An 18,366-nucleotide genomic window follows, 5' to 3' on the forward strand; every position below is an offset into this window, starting at 1 on the left:
TAAATAAATAGATAAGGACTGGGGGGTATAACTTGATGGTAGAATGCCCCTGAGTTCAATCCCCAGTTCCAAAAAAAAAAAAAAAAAAAAAATCAAATAACACATAAGTTTGGAAGTAGAATAAGAGAAAAAGTCAGTGCTGCTCAAAACAATGCTGTTTTGGTCAGAAACACCTAAGGAATTACAATTCCACAATGCTTTCTAAAGGATCACTGTATTCTCCAGGAACACATACGAAATTTAAAAATAAAAAAAATTTGGAATTTAAAGTTATCTTCAGATGGTCACCAAAGAGCGAAACACTTTTGTGCATGTCAGGGGCAGGCTTTTTTTTTTCTGTAAAGGGCTAAATGGTAAATGTTTTGGGCTTTGCAAGCCATGCAGCCTCTGTTGCAGCTACTCAACTCTACCATAATAGCATGAAAGCAGCCATAGGCAATACACAAAACTATTTTAAAAACAGGCAATGGGCTAACAGGGTAATGTTGTTGATCCCTGCTATATGCCAAGAGTTTGATGTACTTTTCTTTACGCAACCTAACCTCCTACTAATATTATAAACGATAAAGAGATAATCTGTGACGAGTCACAATACTTACTTTGTGAATACTCTTCCCCCATCTGTGGTGGGTACTCCTCATCCCAATCAACAACATCATCATCTGTAAGCACCACTATATGGCATTCTCGTTCTCCACTCTGAGCACTAGCTACCATGAGAGGGAGGATCATTTCTTCCAGATAAAACTCAAATTGTCTACGAGCACCATCATTTGATAATTCATGCATCAGGGCGCCTGAAATGAAACCCATAAAAATATCTTGATTTTTTGGATGGCTGATAAGTAATAGAAAGAGAAGCAAAATACAAATAAAACACCAGTTTAGGCCAGTATCTACTTTGGAATCCTACAGAAGACATACTGGTTTATTCTGTAATCACTTAAACTTTTCCTAAAGAGCTTTTATAAAAAATGAGAGAGAAGGTAGCTAGTAGTAGAACAACCACATTCAATGGATGAAGGAGAAGGTAGCAAGTGAGAGAACCATAAGCAGAAAAGTTGAAAGAAGGATGTCTAAGAGTTAGAGAGAGTAAAAAAAGGGTGACTTGTCGTTGAACCCTAAAGGAAATGTGCCTTTAAAAGAGAGAGATGCCAAGCCGGACGGGGTGGCGCACGCTTGTAATCCCAGCATTCGGGAGGCAGAGACTGGAGGACTGCAGTTCACAGAAGGCCTCAGCTACTTAGCGAGGCCCTTCACAATTCAGTAAGACCCTGTTTCAAAAATAAAAAGACAAAAAAAATATGGCTGGGGGTGTCACTTGGAGGTAGAATGTCCCTGGGTTCCATCCCCAGTACTGAAAAAGAGAGAGAGAGAGAGAGAGAGAGAGAGAGAGAGAGAGAGAGAGAGAGAGAGAGAACGATGCCAGAAATACCACTAAATCACTAAATTTAACACTGTTCAAAATCTTCTAGCCAACTCAATGTGACAAAAATTAAATTAAAAAGTGCTACTTACAACAGGGTCAATTATCTACTAAGAATATATGAGAATCAACTGAAAGACTATTAGAAACAAAGACTGTTCTATGAGATTTCTAAATACAATTGTACAAAATTCAGTAACTTTCTTACATGTTAGAAGTAAACTGAATCATATTCTACAGTTACAAAAACATCTAAGGATAAACTTAACAAGCCAAATCAGAACTATATGAAGAAAATGGCAAGACTCTATTAAAAAGACAAAGGAAGTGTGAATAAATGGAAAGATAGAGTATTTGGAGCAAGAGTTAATATGGTGAATATGTTAATTCTTCTAAAAATTAGTTTTAAATTTTTTAACGAAGAGCTCAATTTTTTTAAGTTATAAAAATATGAAGATAAAGTAATTTATTAATTCAACAAATAAGTTTGTACATCCATACTATGTGCCGGGGACTATGGACACAAGGCCAAAAAGGTATAGACCCTGTTCTCAGTCCAAACTAGTTTATTTATACAAACTGAAAAACTGAGTGAGAATGAAAGTAGAGCAAGGGAGAGAGAACATGAGAAAAAGAAAAAACAAATGGACAAATTCCATATGTTTCAGTGACTCAAGACTCCTATCTGCCTTTTTCAACAGGCCTGGACAGGGATAGCAATGTAGCTCAGTTGTAGAGCACCTGCCTAGCACGCACGAGGCTCTCCAGCACCACACACATAACGGGCTTGACACAACTTCAGTGTTTTAGTCTTTGGTTAAGGTCCCTTTATCTCCTGTATTAACAATGCCTTTCTTCTTAGGCCTACTGAATTGATGCCTTGTTCAAACCTTAATGTATAAAAATTATACAGGAGATGCTTTAAAAAAAAAAAACTTTACTTTTCATCACATTTTCTCCCAAAGACAGTGTATTATCATTTCTTTTTGCCCTAAGCTTTCGATCCTGAATTTGGCTCTTATTCTCAAAACCTTTTCTGGATTACAGTACACTTGCCTGGGAAGAGAATGTGGCACTGATGCCTAGAAGGGAGCTACTGATTAGTGCTGTATGCTAAGTTCATGACAGAAGTCTGAGAGGTCAGTTTTGCCCTGTCCCACCTCCCTGCCTCCGAGCATGTCATGCTTTCTACCTAGAAGACACTTCTTTCTTCTCCAGCAAGCTTCCCCAGCTGTCACATGAATCAGGCACAGCCCCTACGTGCTCACTTAGCACCTATTTTTCCTCTAACAATACGATTTACTTTTCAGTCTTCCATAATATACTAAATCTATGGATTTTTTTGGCTATTATATACCTAATATGTGATATAAAGTGGGCAGTCAATAAAAATGCAGGATAAATAATTACTACACAATCAGTAAACAAGTTGCAATTAAAGGTTATTTACTGTTTATTTACAATACATTTCCATGTGAAAATATTATAAAAGAGTATGGACAATATAAACTCTTAGTAGTTCTTCTAGTTTATTTGGTGGTTTTGATACCTTTTTTTAAAAAAAACCTTTTATTTATACTGAATATTGGTTTATTTAATCTTCCCAACAACTTTGTGAGGTTAATAGTTTAAAGCTAAAAGGACTAAGAGACAAGAATTTAAGCCAGGTATGATGTTGCACATGTTTAATCCCAGTACTAAGAAGGATGAGACAGGAAGATCACAGGTTCAAGGACATCCTCAGCAAGTAGTGACACTCTCATTAACCTGGCAAGACCCTATTTTAAAGTAAAATAAAATACGGCAAAGAATGTAAATCAGAGGTAGAATCCTCCTGAGTTCAATTCCTAGTACTAGCCAGGCACACTGGCGCACATTTGTAATCCCAGCATTTGGGAGGCTGAGACAGGAGGATCGCGGTTTGCGGACAGCCTTAGTTACTTAGTGAGGCCCTTTGCAACTCAGGGAGACCCTGTTTCAAAATAAAGAATAAAAAAATAGGACTGGAGGTGTAGCTCGGAGGCAGAATGACTCTGGCTTCCATCCCTGGTACCGCAAAAAAAAAAAAAAAAAAAAAAAAAAAAAAATCCCTTGTACTAAAAACTGGGGGAGAGTGTATTTAAGTACCTTGCTTAGGAAACTCGAGTCTCTATTCAATGAACATTTATTACTTTCGTTTTTATGAGACAAGCCTAGATATTTTAGTGCAAAGTGTCATTCCAAATATTCAGTAAATTCATATATTTGCAGGGAAAAGATATTTTGGGACTCCAGTCTACACCTACAGTATTCTTTTACATTTTTGCAGGACTATTTCTAATCTCTTAAGATTCTATATAATTTTTTCTTAATAAGGCCTTTGAAAATTTTTAAATTTCTAGCAATAATAAAGTAATCTAGAAACAAGTACCAATTTTAAAAGATAAATGCCCAAAAATAATATACATATTTTATATAAAGATTCTTATTTTAATTCCATAACAAATAAAAGATACTTAATAGTGATGATAATATAAACTATATCCAAGGGATTACAGAACTAAAATTCATATCATCTGTAAGAAATTCTAGTGTTTTTTTTTTAAATCTGAGAGTAACCAAACTTCAACATCTAATAATAAGTATAATTAAAAGGTCCCAAAAATAAAGATACAAAACTAGAAGGCAAGAAATTATAATGTTCATGGTTACAACTAAAACCATCCTTTGAGACAGGAAAAAACAGCAACTAGTTCAAGTTTACAGTTTTATGGTCTTGTTATCCAACTATTTGACTTTAAATTTTTAAATATCATTTATAGAGAAATAGGTTCAGAGGTAGATCAGCTTCTCCTACCTACTGATATTTTTATGGAGATTAAAGAATATTTGGAAAATAATGATACTATGGGACAGATTTAATAATTCTACTAATATTCAAGGAGTTAGATGATAACTAAGTGTGAAAAAGGAGAGTTATATATAAGTATATAGTAGGTGTCTTAAAATCCTTCATAGTTCCTAACACACCAATATTTGAGAAAGTAAAATACCACTCTTCCAGGCTAGGGTTGAGATAAGGTAATGAAATAAAGATGCACTGGAAGCTAACATGTTATAAACCACATGTACAATTTTTCATTTTCTTTTTGGTACTGGGGACTGAACCCAAGAACATTCTACCTTTAAGATACACCCCTATCCTCATTTTAAAAAACATTAAAACAAGGTCTCACTAAGTTGTTGAAAGCCTAGCTAAATTGCTGAGCCTGGCCTTACACCTGCAATCCTCCCCTCTTGGCCTCCCAAGTACTGGGATTACAGATACATGCCACCATATCTGGCTATAAAATTTTTAAGAGGCTCCACATTGTATATACGATAAAAAGTAAGAACATTAGTTTAGTGTTTGAAGTCCTTCTATAATCTGGCCTACCTATTTACTCCCCTATTTCCTTTGGTCCTGATATAAAGTTTGCTCCAAATCAGCTCTTTCTTCCTTCCTTCCTCTCTCTCTTTTTTTTTCTTTGCGGTACTGAGGATTGAACCCATTCTACCTCTGAGATACACCCCCAGCCCTATTTTTTAATTCTTTATTTTGAAACAGGGTCTCACTAAATTGGAAAGGGCCTAAGTAGCTGAGGCTGGCCATGAACCTGTAATCTTCCTGTCTCAGCCTCTCAGGTGGTGGGATTACAAGTGTGTGCCACCACACCTGGCCAATTACGCTATTTCTAATTTTATCTATTACAACTTTATTCCAAAAACCTGAGCTATTAGAAGAATCTCCTGACTCTTTCTAAATTGCTCCTATTTTTTACTACCTGTCTCCTCTGAACTCTTTCCTAACCCCTCTTGGTCCATATGATTTCCACTTTTTTTTAACTTCTCTATTTAATGTCCAAGTCAATTTATACTTCTCATATACTATTTGACTTTGGGGGTATATTATCACCTCTTTTTTCCAAGCATAGTATAACAGAAGGTGCTGCAGAGGTGATAAGAGAATAACAATCAAGAGCTGGGATTCCAAAGTTCTCGACCCTGCTCTAATAATCTATTTAAAGTTCTTGGATAAAGCCACTTTAATATTATATACACATGAGGGCTAGGAATTCAGTCTATAATCTCAAATAACTACTGTTTATGGAAATTCTGATTTTCATAGTGCTCAAGATACTATTTCACGTAATACACAAATATTATAAATTTTTAGATAATATGATCTGAGGAAGGAAGCCAAATCACACTCAACGAAACCCAAGGCTCCCAAACTAGGAGAAAAGACTGTAACGGCTGATATAGGAAGTAGTCAAAGAAAAAGTCTGGGAGAGTTCATAATACAAATTATTTAAGTTAAAAATATCTGGAAAATAATATAAAAGATTATCCAGAACTTTAAAAGTTCCATAATCTTTATGAAACCAGAGTGCTTTACAATTTAAACAAGCACTGACGTCTAAGTAAATGAATAGTATACTGTCGGCTTTGCATTTCAACTTACTTCAACTCTACAAAGCACACACAAAACATCATACTTACTGAGATCTCTACATTTAATAGTACTATATTCAAAAGAAATACAAAGATAATCGCATGCTTCTCTCAGCTCAGGAATAGATATGCCATCAGGACAACGGATTATTCCTGTCTTATAGTAATCCTGAAAGAATAAAAAAATTTCATAAAATATCCACAGCACAAGGTAGCCAAAACTTATTTATTAAGGTTGGGTTGATGGCATTTTAAAAATAGCGGAGCTTTGACATTTCTAACTATGGAATTTTAAAGTTAGGTGGAACCTTGGTTTGCCTAACACCTTTTTCATTTTACTAATAAAGATAATCCATGCACAGACAGATTCAATGACTTATCCAATCATATAATTATTTAACAGCAGAGATGAGCTTGAAACCCAGGTCTCCTTATTACCCTGTTCATCTCTCTTCTCTACTATACCCCATACCACATAGTTCATATATTTTCCCCCTAGAAGTTATTTTTCTATACAACTACCATAAAATTTTAAACTTAATTTTAAAAATAAAGAAGTTACCGTAAGAACTTAAAAATTAAATTTAAAGAGTTTAGTAAAGAATTGTAAAGTAAGACAGGAGTGGTGGTGCATGCTTGTAATCCCAGCATTTGGAAGACTGAGACAGGAGGATCGCGGTTCTCAGAGAGCCTCAGCTACTACTTAGTGTGGCAAGTTAAGACCTTGTTACAAAATAAACAATAAAAATAGGGCTGGGGGTATAGCTCAGAGGTAGAATACCCCTGGGTTTCATCCCAATATCGCCAAAAAAAGAAAATTGTAAAGTCATATGCAAGTATTAAGACAAAATGCACAATTAGATAATCTTCCTAATACTATCCTTCAGTGTTTCTATATCATTAGTCATTATCAATTATTTCCAAAGTCTACTTTATTTATTTAATTATTATTTATTTTGGTGGTACTGCGGGTGAAACCAGGAGCTTTTCTATCTCTGGGCTACACTCCCAGGCCTATTTTATACTTTATTTGGAAACAGGGCCTAAGTTGCTGACAGCCTCACTCAGTAGTTGAGGCTGGCTTTGAACCTGTGCAATCCTCCTGTCTTAGCCTCCCAAGCACTGGGATGACAAGCGTGCACCACCATGCCTGGTTCAAAGTCTACTTTAAAAACAACTTAGTGAGACCCAGTTTCAAACTAAAGAATAAAACATAGGGCAGGGGGTTGTAGCTTGGAGGTCGAATGCCCCTGGGTTCCATCCCCAGACCCGCCAAAAAATAAAAATAAATAAAAATAAAAGCTGTTAAGGACTAGTTCTAGAATAACAGATAAATTATTCTATAGTAAATAGAATAATTTCTATTATTTCTATTCCTATTAACTTCACAGTAGATCTAATAGAAATATGGATAGCTAAAATTTAACCCCCCCAAAATAAAGACATGCCTCAATCTTTCAGCCTTTTTGAGGTTCAGAATCATATTAACCAGCAACATAATTGCTACAGTTATGTAAAATAGAAGCAAACATCTTCTGATACTTGCCCAAGAATTAACAATTTGATCAAGATCAACTACTTTTCCTATCCATCTTTTATCTCAGGATCCTCCTTCTCCTCTTCCCTCTCCTTAATATAGTTATTTAAGGGAACTATATTTTTACACTGTGGCATAACTGTCACAAACTATAAATCAAATTTTTATCAGTGAATTGAAATTACAAAAAGGAATTCTAATATTAATTCAAATATTCATCAAAAAATGTTAAAACTTCAAAAAAAAGGGGGGGGGAGGTTTAAAAAGAAAATGCTAACCCGTGCATTCTGGGTATTTTTCTTTTCTTTTCTTTTGCAGTACTGGGGATGGAACCCAGGGGCATTCTACCTCTGAGCTATACCCCAAGTCCTATTTCTCCTATTTCTTAGTCTTTTTTATTTTTATTTTTTTGAAACAGGGTCTCACTGAGTTGCAAAGGGCCTCATTAAGTAGCTGAGACTTTCTGTGAACTGTGATCCTTCAGTCTCTGCCTCCAGAATGCTGGGATTACAAGCGTGCGCCACCACACTCTGCTAGTCTTTATTTTGAAACAGCCTCACTGAGTTGCAAAGGGCCTCCCTAAGTAGCTGAGGCTGTCCACAAACCTCGATTCTCCTATCTCAGCCTCCCAAATGCTGGGACTACAAGTGTGTGCCACCACGCCCAGCTTGGAGATGATTTTTAAATGTTTATAAGCTTCTGAATTGTTGGTTTGGGGAAGTAAAATATTATAAATGAAGTAGCCATATTCCTTTTCAGCAAAAATGATTGTCATATTGTACTTAAAAACATTAAGGGAGAAACAGTGACTCTACAAATATTACCACTAAATACTTGAAATAACTGCCTATTCATACCTAAGTTGAATGCGCCTGTCTTATCTTTCTAAGGTCATAAAATTAATTTCTTCATATCATGGTATCTTTTTCTACTAAAATAAACATAAGTTAAACAGTAGTTAAAAAAACCCAAAACAATACCCTGCATATCTACAATCAGCGAGTCAAATAGAACTCTGCTTCCAATCCAGGAACCTACCAAAGAAGGTCCTTTAATGAAGAAATGCGTGTAAGAAACACTCACTCACCAGAATAGCTCGAAACACAGTGGAACCAATTCCCTCTGCCACCTCATATTCTCCCTTCTCGTTGGGACGTGTAAAGTTATGTTCCCGGCCAGATCCAAACATCCTATGATAGGTAACAGTTAAAAAACATACCAATAGAATACTTCAAAAGGGAAATTCAATTTTGTGTACAAACATAAAAAAGAAACTATAAACATTAAATTGTATCATTTAGTTAAGAATTTTCATTAAAAACTCAGGCCAACATTATAAAGGAGTATGAGAAATACTTTGAGGGGATGGGATGTAGCACAGTGGTAGACTGCCTAGCACATGCAAGGCTCTGAATTCAATCCTTAGCACCACAAACACAGAAAGACAGGAATGAATAGTAGTAGAGATTCCCTGTAAGCCAGAATAAAATTAAATGATGAAGTTCAGAAGGTAAAAGAACTTTCCAACTCCTCCTCCAGAGGAAAAAAAAATCATTCCATAGAAAAAGATTATTTTTATCCAAGAAACAGAAAAGAAAACCATGTGATATCTGTGTCTTTTCCTTAAACTGTTGTTTTGCATCTATGATTAATGCTATAGCCGGGCATGGTGGTGCATTTGGGAGGCAAAGACCCAGCCTCAGCTACTTAGCGAGGCCTTTCCCAAAGATGGTTTCAAAAAATAAAAAGACTAAAAAATAGGACTGAAGGTGTAGCTTAGAGGCAGAATGCTTCTGGGTTCCATCCCCAGTACCAAAAAAAAAAAAAAAAAAAAAAAAAAAATTAATGCCACAATGCAGAACATACAATAATCTAAACTGGAAAAAGCAAAATGATAAAGGCAAGTTATGTTGTCTTATGTTTCACAATTTTAACTCTAAATTTAAGAAGCCCTATACAAAATTCTTAAACTTGCATCCTAGAATTAAAGCAAACAAACAAAAAACAAGTAATCAAATGCTAGAATAGCCAAGAATGGAGAAACAGAAATTGAAAGTCTAATTAAATAAGCAAAAATCTCTTAATATTCTTTTTTATGTAAAAAATACAAATAATTTTTTTGAGTCACACTGCTGGCCCTTTAACAGTAACTATTTTAAAAAGACATTTGCAAAATATGTCCTTTGCAATAAAAAGTTCAATGTACTACTGTAATGAAAAATTTAAAATCATGATTAAAGCTGAATCTCTGAATTCAATAGTACCACTATTCCCAAAGTAAATATGGTTGATTTAAGTTTTTTACTCAATAGTTTCCTAATTTAAATGGCTTTCTCTTTTGTTGTAACACAGAAACTCAGTAAGAACAAAGCTTTTTATTTCAAACTTTCCAAAGGAATGTCAACTGCTTTCCAGTTCCCATGAATATTAATTTTCATCTCCAAAGAAATGCTTTAGTCAATTGACATGAAAAGAAGCTTTCACTGATTAAAAAAAAGACAGGCTTTCAAGAATCAAATGTCACACAATTTTCTCAAATGCTTGAACTTTTTACAAAAGAAAACTATTCTTTTCAGATCAATATGAATACTTTAATCTTAAAAACTTGAATACTTAAATTTTAAAAACAGCTAAAGCAAAACTTCAATTATCTGATTTTTACTGTTTAAAACTTTAGGTAAAAATAAAAGTGTTATTAATATGCTTCCATCAATAATCTCTCCCTAAATACTAAAGATACATAAAAGCCAATCATTCAGGTATTTTTTTCCTCATGGATATAGTCTGTATCAATGTTAAGAGAAAATATATAGCTACTCAAAATGTATAGAGTACCACAGTGCCAGTATTTATTCTACATTCTTTTTTCTTTCTTTCTTTCTTTTGCAGTACTAGGGATTGAACCCAAGGGCATTCTACCTCTGAGCTACACCCCCAGCCATATTTTTTATGCTTTATTTTGAAACAGTCTCACTGAGTTGCAACCGGCTTCACTAAGTAGCTGAGGCTGGCTGCAAACCTGTAATCCTCCTGTCTCAGCCTCCTAAGTATTGGGATTACAATTGTGCACCACCACACCCGGCATATTTATTCTATATTCTGAGACACTAACAGATCACATATAAACAAACTAGAAAAATACAAGTTTTTTTTTTACCTCATTTAAACTTCTATTTCATTTATCTACCCCTTTATTTTCATTGCAGTCAAAGATTTTGATTCTACAGTCAAAAAGTACTTGATGCTTATTTTTGGATCTATTGAAAGATCAAGTGTAAGGCCAGGCATGGTGACATTAGCTTGTAATCCCAGCATTCAGGAGGCTGAGACAGGATTGTGGTTCACAGACACCTTCAGCTACTTAGTGAGGCCCTTTGCAAGTCAGTGAGACCCTGTTTCAAAATAAAGAATAAAAAGTAGCTCAGAGGTAGAATGCCCCTGAGTTCTATCCCCAGTACCTTAAAAAAAAAAAAAAAAAGAAAGAAAAATCAAGTGTATAGTGTTCATATCCTTTGATTGTGGTTCCCATAACTACAAACTTCAATCTATTACTGTTTACCAGTACAAATCAGAAATTTTACTAAGGGCACTTATTAATGATCCCCCCACCCCAGTAGCTACATCAAAATGATAATTCATGCTAACTTTACAGCTAACCAAATTATTTTTTTCCTTTAAGAGATGTTGATACTGCAACTGGGGATGAAGCTCTATAATAAGAGCATATGCCTATCATGTGAAAGGCCTTGAGTTCAATCTCCAGAACTACAAAAAAGAGAGAGAAAAAGAAAAAAAAAATGCTAATATCATTTCTATTTGGTAGTTGATTTGGGAACTCAAGTGCAGGAAACATACATATCACTGCTAACTAGATTCAATCATGGCGTCACTCTGTAACAATCTTTTCCTATCTTGACTTTAATATACTTGGTATTTCTACTGGTAACTGCAAAGAACATTAGATATAAAACCAAGCTCAAACTTTATCCTACGACATTCTAATTATAGTAACTTGAGCAAGTAATTTCCAAAATTCAGTCCTTCCATTTGTAAAATAGGAATGCTACATTCCAACAGAGAATTCTTATGAAACTTAAATGAAAAACTAAAATAATGGCTGTGAAAGTACTTGATCATCGGTAATCTAAAGAACAGCAATAATACAAACCTGCCCAACATTGTATTTGGTTGTGCAGTAAAAATGGATGGATCTACAACAAATCTAGTGTTATCCACGATTAGTGTCACTCGTTCTGAAGTTCTTAGATTCCGAGCGCCTTCTTTTGCATTTTCATATACAAACACCATTTCCCCAGATGTCTTACAGCTGCCATCTGAACTTGACTGGCTACTGTTTCTGCTGCTGTTCCCAGTGCTGCTAATGGAACCGTTTGGGGAGGCTTTCTGAGGACGAGGACTGCTTGGACGAGAGGAACTATGATCCTTTTCTCGTTCTGAAATAAAGATGTTAAGTCAAGTTATGTCAATTTTCTATAAAATAACAAGATCTGTACACATCTTTTAAAATCTTTAAATTAGAAAAATTGTCTTAAATCACAGCATTTGTTTACTTATTTCAAATAACATTTTAAAAAATATAATAAACATTCAATTTTTAGGGATAAAACCCAAACATCAAAATGTCTTCTAAAATATTTATTTGTATACTTTTGAAAATAGGTGTATTACTGACTAATGTTGACCCAGTTTATATCAAAATTACAATAAAATTCTCCATTCAAAAATACATAGAAGCCAGGCATGGACCCACATGCTTGTAATCCCACCATTTGGGAGGCTGAGACAGGAGGATTGTGGTTCAAAGACAGCCTCAGTGACTTAGTAAGGTCCTTTGCAACTCAGTGAGACCCTGTTGCAAAATAAAAAATAAAAAAAAACTCAGCTAGAGTGTGTACCTTAAAAGTAGAATGCCCCTGGGTTCCAACCCCAGTATCGCAAAAAAAAAAAAAAATTAAAATTAAAAAGTTAAAAAGAAAAATACACAGAAATAAAAAAAACTGAATAATCTCACAAGTCAAATAAATATACATTGAAAGTTAGTAGAAGATTAATAAGAATACCAATTTAAGCTGTCCTAATTACTAAAAGGGATAACACTATTCTGAGAACATAAAGTTCAAACTCTGGAATCTCATTATGTTAACAAGGGCACTCTTAAAATGAGCAATATATCTCATAAAAGAAAAATCCAAAAGGAAAATAAAAAATATCTACTAAGGGCAACAAGAAGTACTTATTTTTTCAAATGACTTTCAATAGAATTTCAATATCTATTCAAATGAAGTTGCTTTAGCAGCTGATGATATATTGCCTTCTCCTTCTCCTTTTTGTTTTTTTTGTGCTACTGGGGATGGAACCCAGGGGCTTTCTACCTCCAGGCTACACTCCCAGACATATTTTATATTTTATTTGGAAACAAGGTCTCACTAAGTTGCTGAGAGCCTCACTAAGTAGCTGAGGCTGGCTTTGAACCTGCGCGATCCCCCGTCTCAGCCTCTCAAGTGCTGGGATTACAAGCATGTGCCACCACGCCTGGCTTTATATTGCTTTCTTCTCATTCCCATATTTGTTGGGGAAAAAAAACATACTACAAATGCTACTAAATCCATAACTACTGTCTATAATTTCCATAGGTAGAAAATACTGATAAAATTCAAAAATTTTTCTTCAGATGTTCCAATAGCCTACAAAGGGAAATAAAAACTAAGATTTTGTGATACATTACATTTAGAGGCCAGATCACTACTTTAAAGGTGACCTAAAAATGTACCTCCATCTCATCAGCTTCATCAGCTTTTGCCAAATTCCTCCATGACTCAGGCTACTTAGAACACTTTGTACAGCATTGCTGATTATATAATTAGGTTTGCTCTATCTCCAGAGATACTTTGACACCTCCGTTTTACTGCCTGTTTCCACAATGCTTGTGGCATCCCAAAAGCAAAATTTGCTCAAGTAATAAAATAATTTATTATATTCTGCATCCTGCTCTCAGACACTGAATTCTGCATATAATAAAACTGTCAATTCATTTATAATTCTGTTAATTTTTGGCCTATAAATTCTAGTCTGTCTTCAAGGACTTAGATATTAAAAACTTCTCTATATAACATAGATGATTCTGATTTACAACAGACCATCAGAAATTACATCACACAGTTAAAGCATATTTTGCATCTGTGCTAGGTGTCAAACCTAGAGCCTTATGCATGATAAGCTGGCACTCTACCATGGACTTATGCTCACAGCCAAAATATACTTTTTTCCCCAGGTGCTAGGGATTAAAATAGGGCCTTGTTCGTGCTAAGCACACACTTATAACTGAGCTACACCCCAGCCCAAAGTCAAAATATTTGTCCCTAGAGGAAAATGAAAATCAGCAAGCTCACACTGCTTAGCCGCATCTGCTTCACACTGGTGCTTTATGGGCATACAATGTATTCACCTGAGGTAATAACATTCAGTTATAGTAATGAGTGGAAAGGAGGAAACAGACTTGAGCTAGTTACTAGGAATGTAAAACACTTCATTTTTCTTATTACATTTGAAACATGGTCAAAACGCAGAATAACTCCAAGATAGTTATTGCTTTGTTAGCATGATTAACCAGATATTCGTATTAATAATTTACTTTACCACAAACTATTTTATAGTAAACCACTGCTCTGGATCTCATTAGATAAAAACTTGAAAATTTGAAAAATCTACATATCACAATTTCAAAGGCATTTCAAATTTTTTCTTTCATAAGACTGTCCCAGGCTCTTAAAATAGTTACCTTTAAATTGCAGCTGATAAGGTGTTTTTCACAGACAGAAGCCAAGCTTGGCTAAGATACAAACAACTAAAGAGATGAAACTAATTTATTCTTGGGAATTAGGCACAATTCAATGTCATTGCTACTTAAAAAAAGGTAAATGCATGCCTTTAAAAACTGGTGAGAAGGCCAGTTGATGTTACATACCAGCATGGTGCTGTCGTGTTGGAGAAGTAACATTTCTAATACAAGGAGTGAGTTGAGACTCTGTTCTCTCATGAGATGAATCTCGTGACCGGTCACTTGACCTCCGTCTGTCTCTTGATCTCTCTGGTCCTCCACTAGCACCATGCAGACTCATTTTGGTGTGGTCAACTCCTCCTTTTATCACACGTGAGGGAGTACTGATAAGTTAGAAAAAAAGTTAACCAAAAAAGTAGAAAAATAAGGAGCAAGACACTTTTAAGAAAAACGCAAGTAATATATAAATAATATTTTAATTGTAATCAAGTGCTACTTTCCAATTTTAAAATCTAATTTACATCAAACTCTTAGGCTGTATAAAGTCTGGAATACTGTGTCTGTAAAGATCACATTAATTGAACTGAGTTTTTTTGTTTTGTTTTTGGTGGTACTGGCGATAGAACCCTTCTACCTCCAGGCTATACTCCCAGACCTATTTTATATTTTTATTTGGAAACAGGGTCTCTTAAGCCAGAGAGGCTGGCTTCGAACCTGCAAGATCCTCCACTCTCCACCTCCCAAGCACAGGGATTACAAGCCTGCGCCACCACGCCTGGCTGAACTCAGTTTTTTTTTTTTTTTTTAAATTAATGAAAACACTAAAATCCAGAAAGGTAAGCTGACTTTTGAGTTAGAAGTAGAAGTAGTAGATCATCGACTATACCCCAAATATATAACCACTAAATGAGTAGAGATGATGAATCCTTTAAGATCTCAAAGGAAGAAATTGTAGATTACTAGTTACTAGTACACCAGACTGATATGATTTTATAATCAGAATGTAATGCAGATAAGAAAATTGATGGTAATAAAAATGAGAGAAAGAGACCTAAGCAATCTGAAAATGTATCATGTTAGCATATATAGTGGAGTATAGTTTAAAAATATTGAACTCTATTTCAAAAATAAACTTCATGACCTTAGAGTAGTAAAAACTTATAATCAAACTGACCTTTAATACTAAAGTTGCTTGACATTTAATATTCTGAAAACTCAAGTTCTTCATCTGTAAAATGTAAATTCTATTCACTTTCTAAATTGATAAAGTATAATAACAGGCCAGCTGGGCCTACCGGTACACACATGTAATCCCAGTATTTGGGAGGCTGAGATAGGAGGATCACAGGTTCAAGCAACTTAGCAAGGCCTTCCACAACTCACTGAGAACTTGTTTCAAAAATAAAATAGGGCCAGACGTGGTGGCGCACCCTTGTAATCCCAGCGCTTGGAAGGCTGAGACAGGAGGATCACACAGATTCGAAGCCAGCCTCAGCTACTTAGTGAGGCTCTCAGCAACTTAGTGAGATGCTGTTTCCAAATAAAATATAAAATAGGTCTACCCAGAGGTAGAAAGTCCCTGGGTTCCACCCCTAGTGCCACCAAAAATAAATAAATAGATAGATAGATAGATAGATAGATAGATAGATAGGAGCCGGGCATGGTGGCGCATGCTTGTAATCCCAGCATTCGGGAGGCTGAGACCAGAGAATCACGGTTCGCAGACAGCCTCAGCTACTTAGTGAGGCCCTTCACAACTTAGTGAGACCCTGTTTCAAAATAAAGAATAAAAAAATAGGGCAGGGAGTAGAGCTCGGAGGTCAAATGCCTCTGGGTTCCATCTCCAGATCCACAAAAAATAAAATAAAATAGGGCTGAAGGTGAAGCCCAGGGATAGAATGCTCTTGAGTTCAATCCCCAGTACAACCCCCCCACCAAAAAAAAAAAAAAAAACACCAGGCACGTGGCACAGACCTGTAATTACAGTACATGAGAGGCAGATACAGGAGGATGGCAGGTGTAAGAACAGCCTCAGGAAGTAGTGAGACTCATTAACCTAGTGAGACCTCTTTTCAAAATAAAATAACAAATAAATAAATAAATAAATAAATAAATAAATAAATAAGGCCAGAAATGTACCTGGCACAATATAGTTGCCTCTTAAATGCTAATTTCTTTAGTTATGGTAGATGAGGATGATGATAAAATTTGGCCAGGCATGGGGGACCACAAATTCAAGGAAACCTTCAGCAATATAGTGAGACCTTGTTTCAAAACAAAAATAAGTAAAATAAAAAAGATCTGGAGTGTAGCTCAGAGGTAGAATGCCCCTGGGTTCAATCCCTAGTGTACACACACACACACACACACACACACACACACACACACACACACACTTCAAGATTTGTTCAGTCACATAGTATTTAGTGGAAATACTAATAACACTAAAACCTGAGCATTTAGTTTAAGTGTCCTCTCCAAAATATCACATTGTTCTCCCTTCAAAAGCACACTATTTAAAATTTAATCTCTTTAGTGATTCAGAAAGCAATTTTAAATCCTTTCACATCTCAGGGCCATCTTTTGTTGTTAGCTATAACATTTTTCATTATTTTAGTGGTTTTTTCATTATAAAACTCAATCGTCATTTTGCTATAACACTAGATAGGGCTGTCTTTACCCTGAAAGAAATAAAGGCCACCGATCAGATTTTACCAGCCATTTATTTCTCATAAATCTAAAGATGAAAAAAAAAAATCTCACTCCCATCTTATTTCTAGTAGGGGAAAAAAAAACTGAGGACAATCACAATCTTAGAATATTAGCATACATTGAAATTATGCTGCATTTATGTTTAAAATCCTCTGAGTAGAAACACTAAAGTTTTTGGCTCACTTTCTAAAATAGGAAAAACAAAGAAATCCATACTAATAAAGAATGGATCATATATAGAAAAAAACTCTTCAAGTTATTCTGACTACTAAATTATCATTTTCAACTATAAGAAAATATATTTCCTAAATGTGATTCTGAAATTTAATGGACAAGGTACAATCACAACTATGGCGATGGCAAATGCAAGCTAAATGTTCAGTTTGAGTAAGGGCCAAGCAGACAAATTAATTGAAAAAGCATTTCTACCAGACATCATTGTAACTAAAAGATTAAGATGCTGCTATGCATTCTGCTGCAATATTGGCTTCGTTTCTAAACTGCCTAGATTTTAAATAAATGTAAACCATGTCACAATATACTTCTATCTTTTCTTTTCATTCCCAAATAGAATATACCCTGAATCAGACCTCCAAAATGAGATGCTATGGAAGACTAATCACGTCCTCCTCTATTTAATTAAACACTTTTAGGCCAGAAAAGCACCGTACAGGCAAAAACAATTTGTGCAAAAGAAAATGAGGACGAACAAGTTCAAACAGGACAACTCTGCTTCCGGCCACATTGAAAGAGTTTGAGATACAAGAATTGAGGACAAGTAAGAAAATGAAGAGTAGTACAGCACTAAAATTTGCTTTCAGCAAGATAGAGTAACTAGGTCGACATTTACTCTTCTGTCTGAAACAACTCCAAAAAATATATTCAACAATGATTTGCAAGACACAGTACATCAGGCAATAAAGGGTAGCAACTCTGAAAGACAGAAAGCAAGTGAAATAAGACCAGCAATTGTGCCAACTTGGTATCTTAAGAGTTTCCAGAATAAACACAAAGAGAAGGAACCCAAACAGAACCTAGGAAACTCTCAGCTAAAGATATGGAGCCAGGCTTGGTGGTGCACACTTATAAACCCAGTACTTAGGAGGCAGAGACAAAAGAACTGCAGGTTTAAAGACAGCACATGCTAACTTATAGCAAGACCCTGTTTGAAAATAAAAAGGGCTGGGAGTGTAGCTCAGTGGGTAGACCACCACTGGATTCAATCCCCAGTACCACTACAATATGCGCAAAGACCTTAAAAAGATCATCATAACCATATTCCTCCAGGAAGTTATTTAGAGAAACAGAAGATTTAAGAAGACACAAATCAAACTTCCAGACATAAATATGACAATATCTGAAATAAAACACACTGGGAAAAAATGGGAAATGACATTACAGAAGAAAGATAATATGAAA

The 18,366-nt window shown here is 35.2% G+C and overlaps 1 protein-coding gene across 1 annotated transcript in view; it reads right to left on the bottom strand.

Moving 5' to 3' along the window:
* BTBD10 (BTB domain containing 10) overlaps positions 1–18,366 on the bottom strand; it is a gene marked incomplete at both ends in the record, with an annotated part of 55,015 nt that overhangs the window by 10,925 nt on the left and 25,724 nt on the right. The window contains 5 exons of the mRNA XM_080690233.1: positions 600–797; positions 5,948–6,068; positions 8,524–8,626; positions 11,605–11,890; positions 14,422–14,618. Of these exons, the coding sequence (XP_080546359.1) occupies positions 600–797; positions 5,948–6,068; positions 8,524–8,626; positions 11,605–11,890; positions 14,422–14,618 (905 nt within the window). The remainder of the gene's footprint in view (positions 1–599; positions 798–5,947; positions 6,069–8,523; positions 8,627–11,604; positions 11,891–14,421; positions 14,619–18,366) is intronic.

The sequence above is a fragment of the Muscardinus avellanarius genome (assembly GCF_963383645.1).
Source record: "Muscardinus avellanarius genome assembly, chromosome: 1".
Classification (NCBI taxonomy): Eukaryota; Metazoa; Chordata; class Mammalia; order Rodentia; family Gliridae; genus Muscardinus; species Muscardinus avellanarius.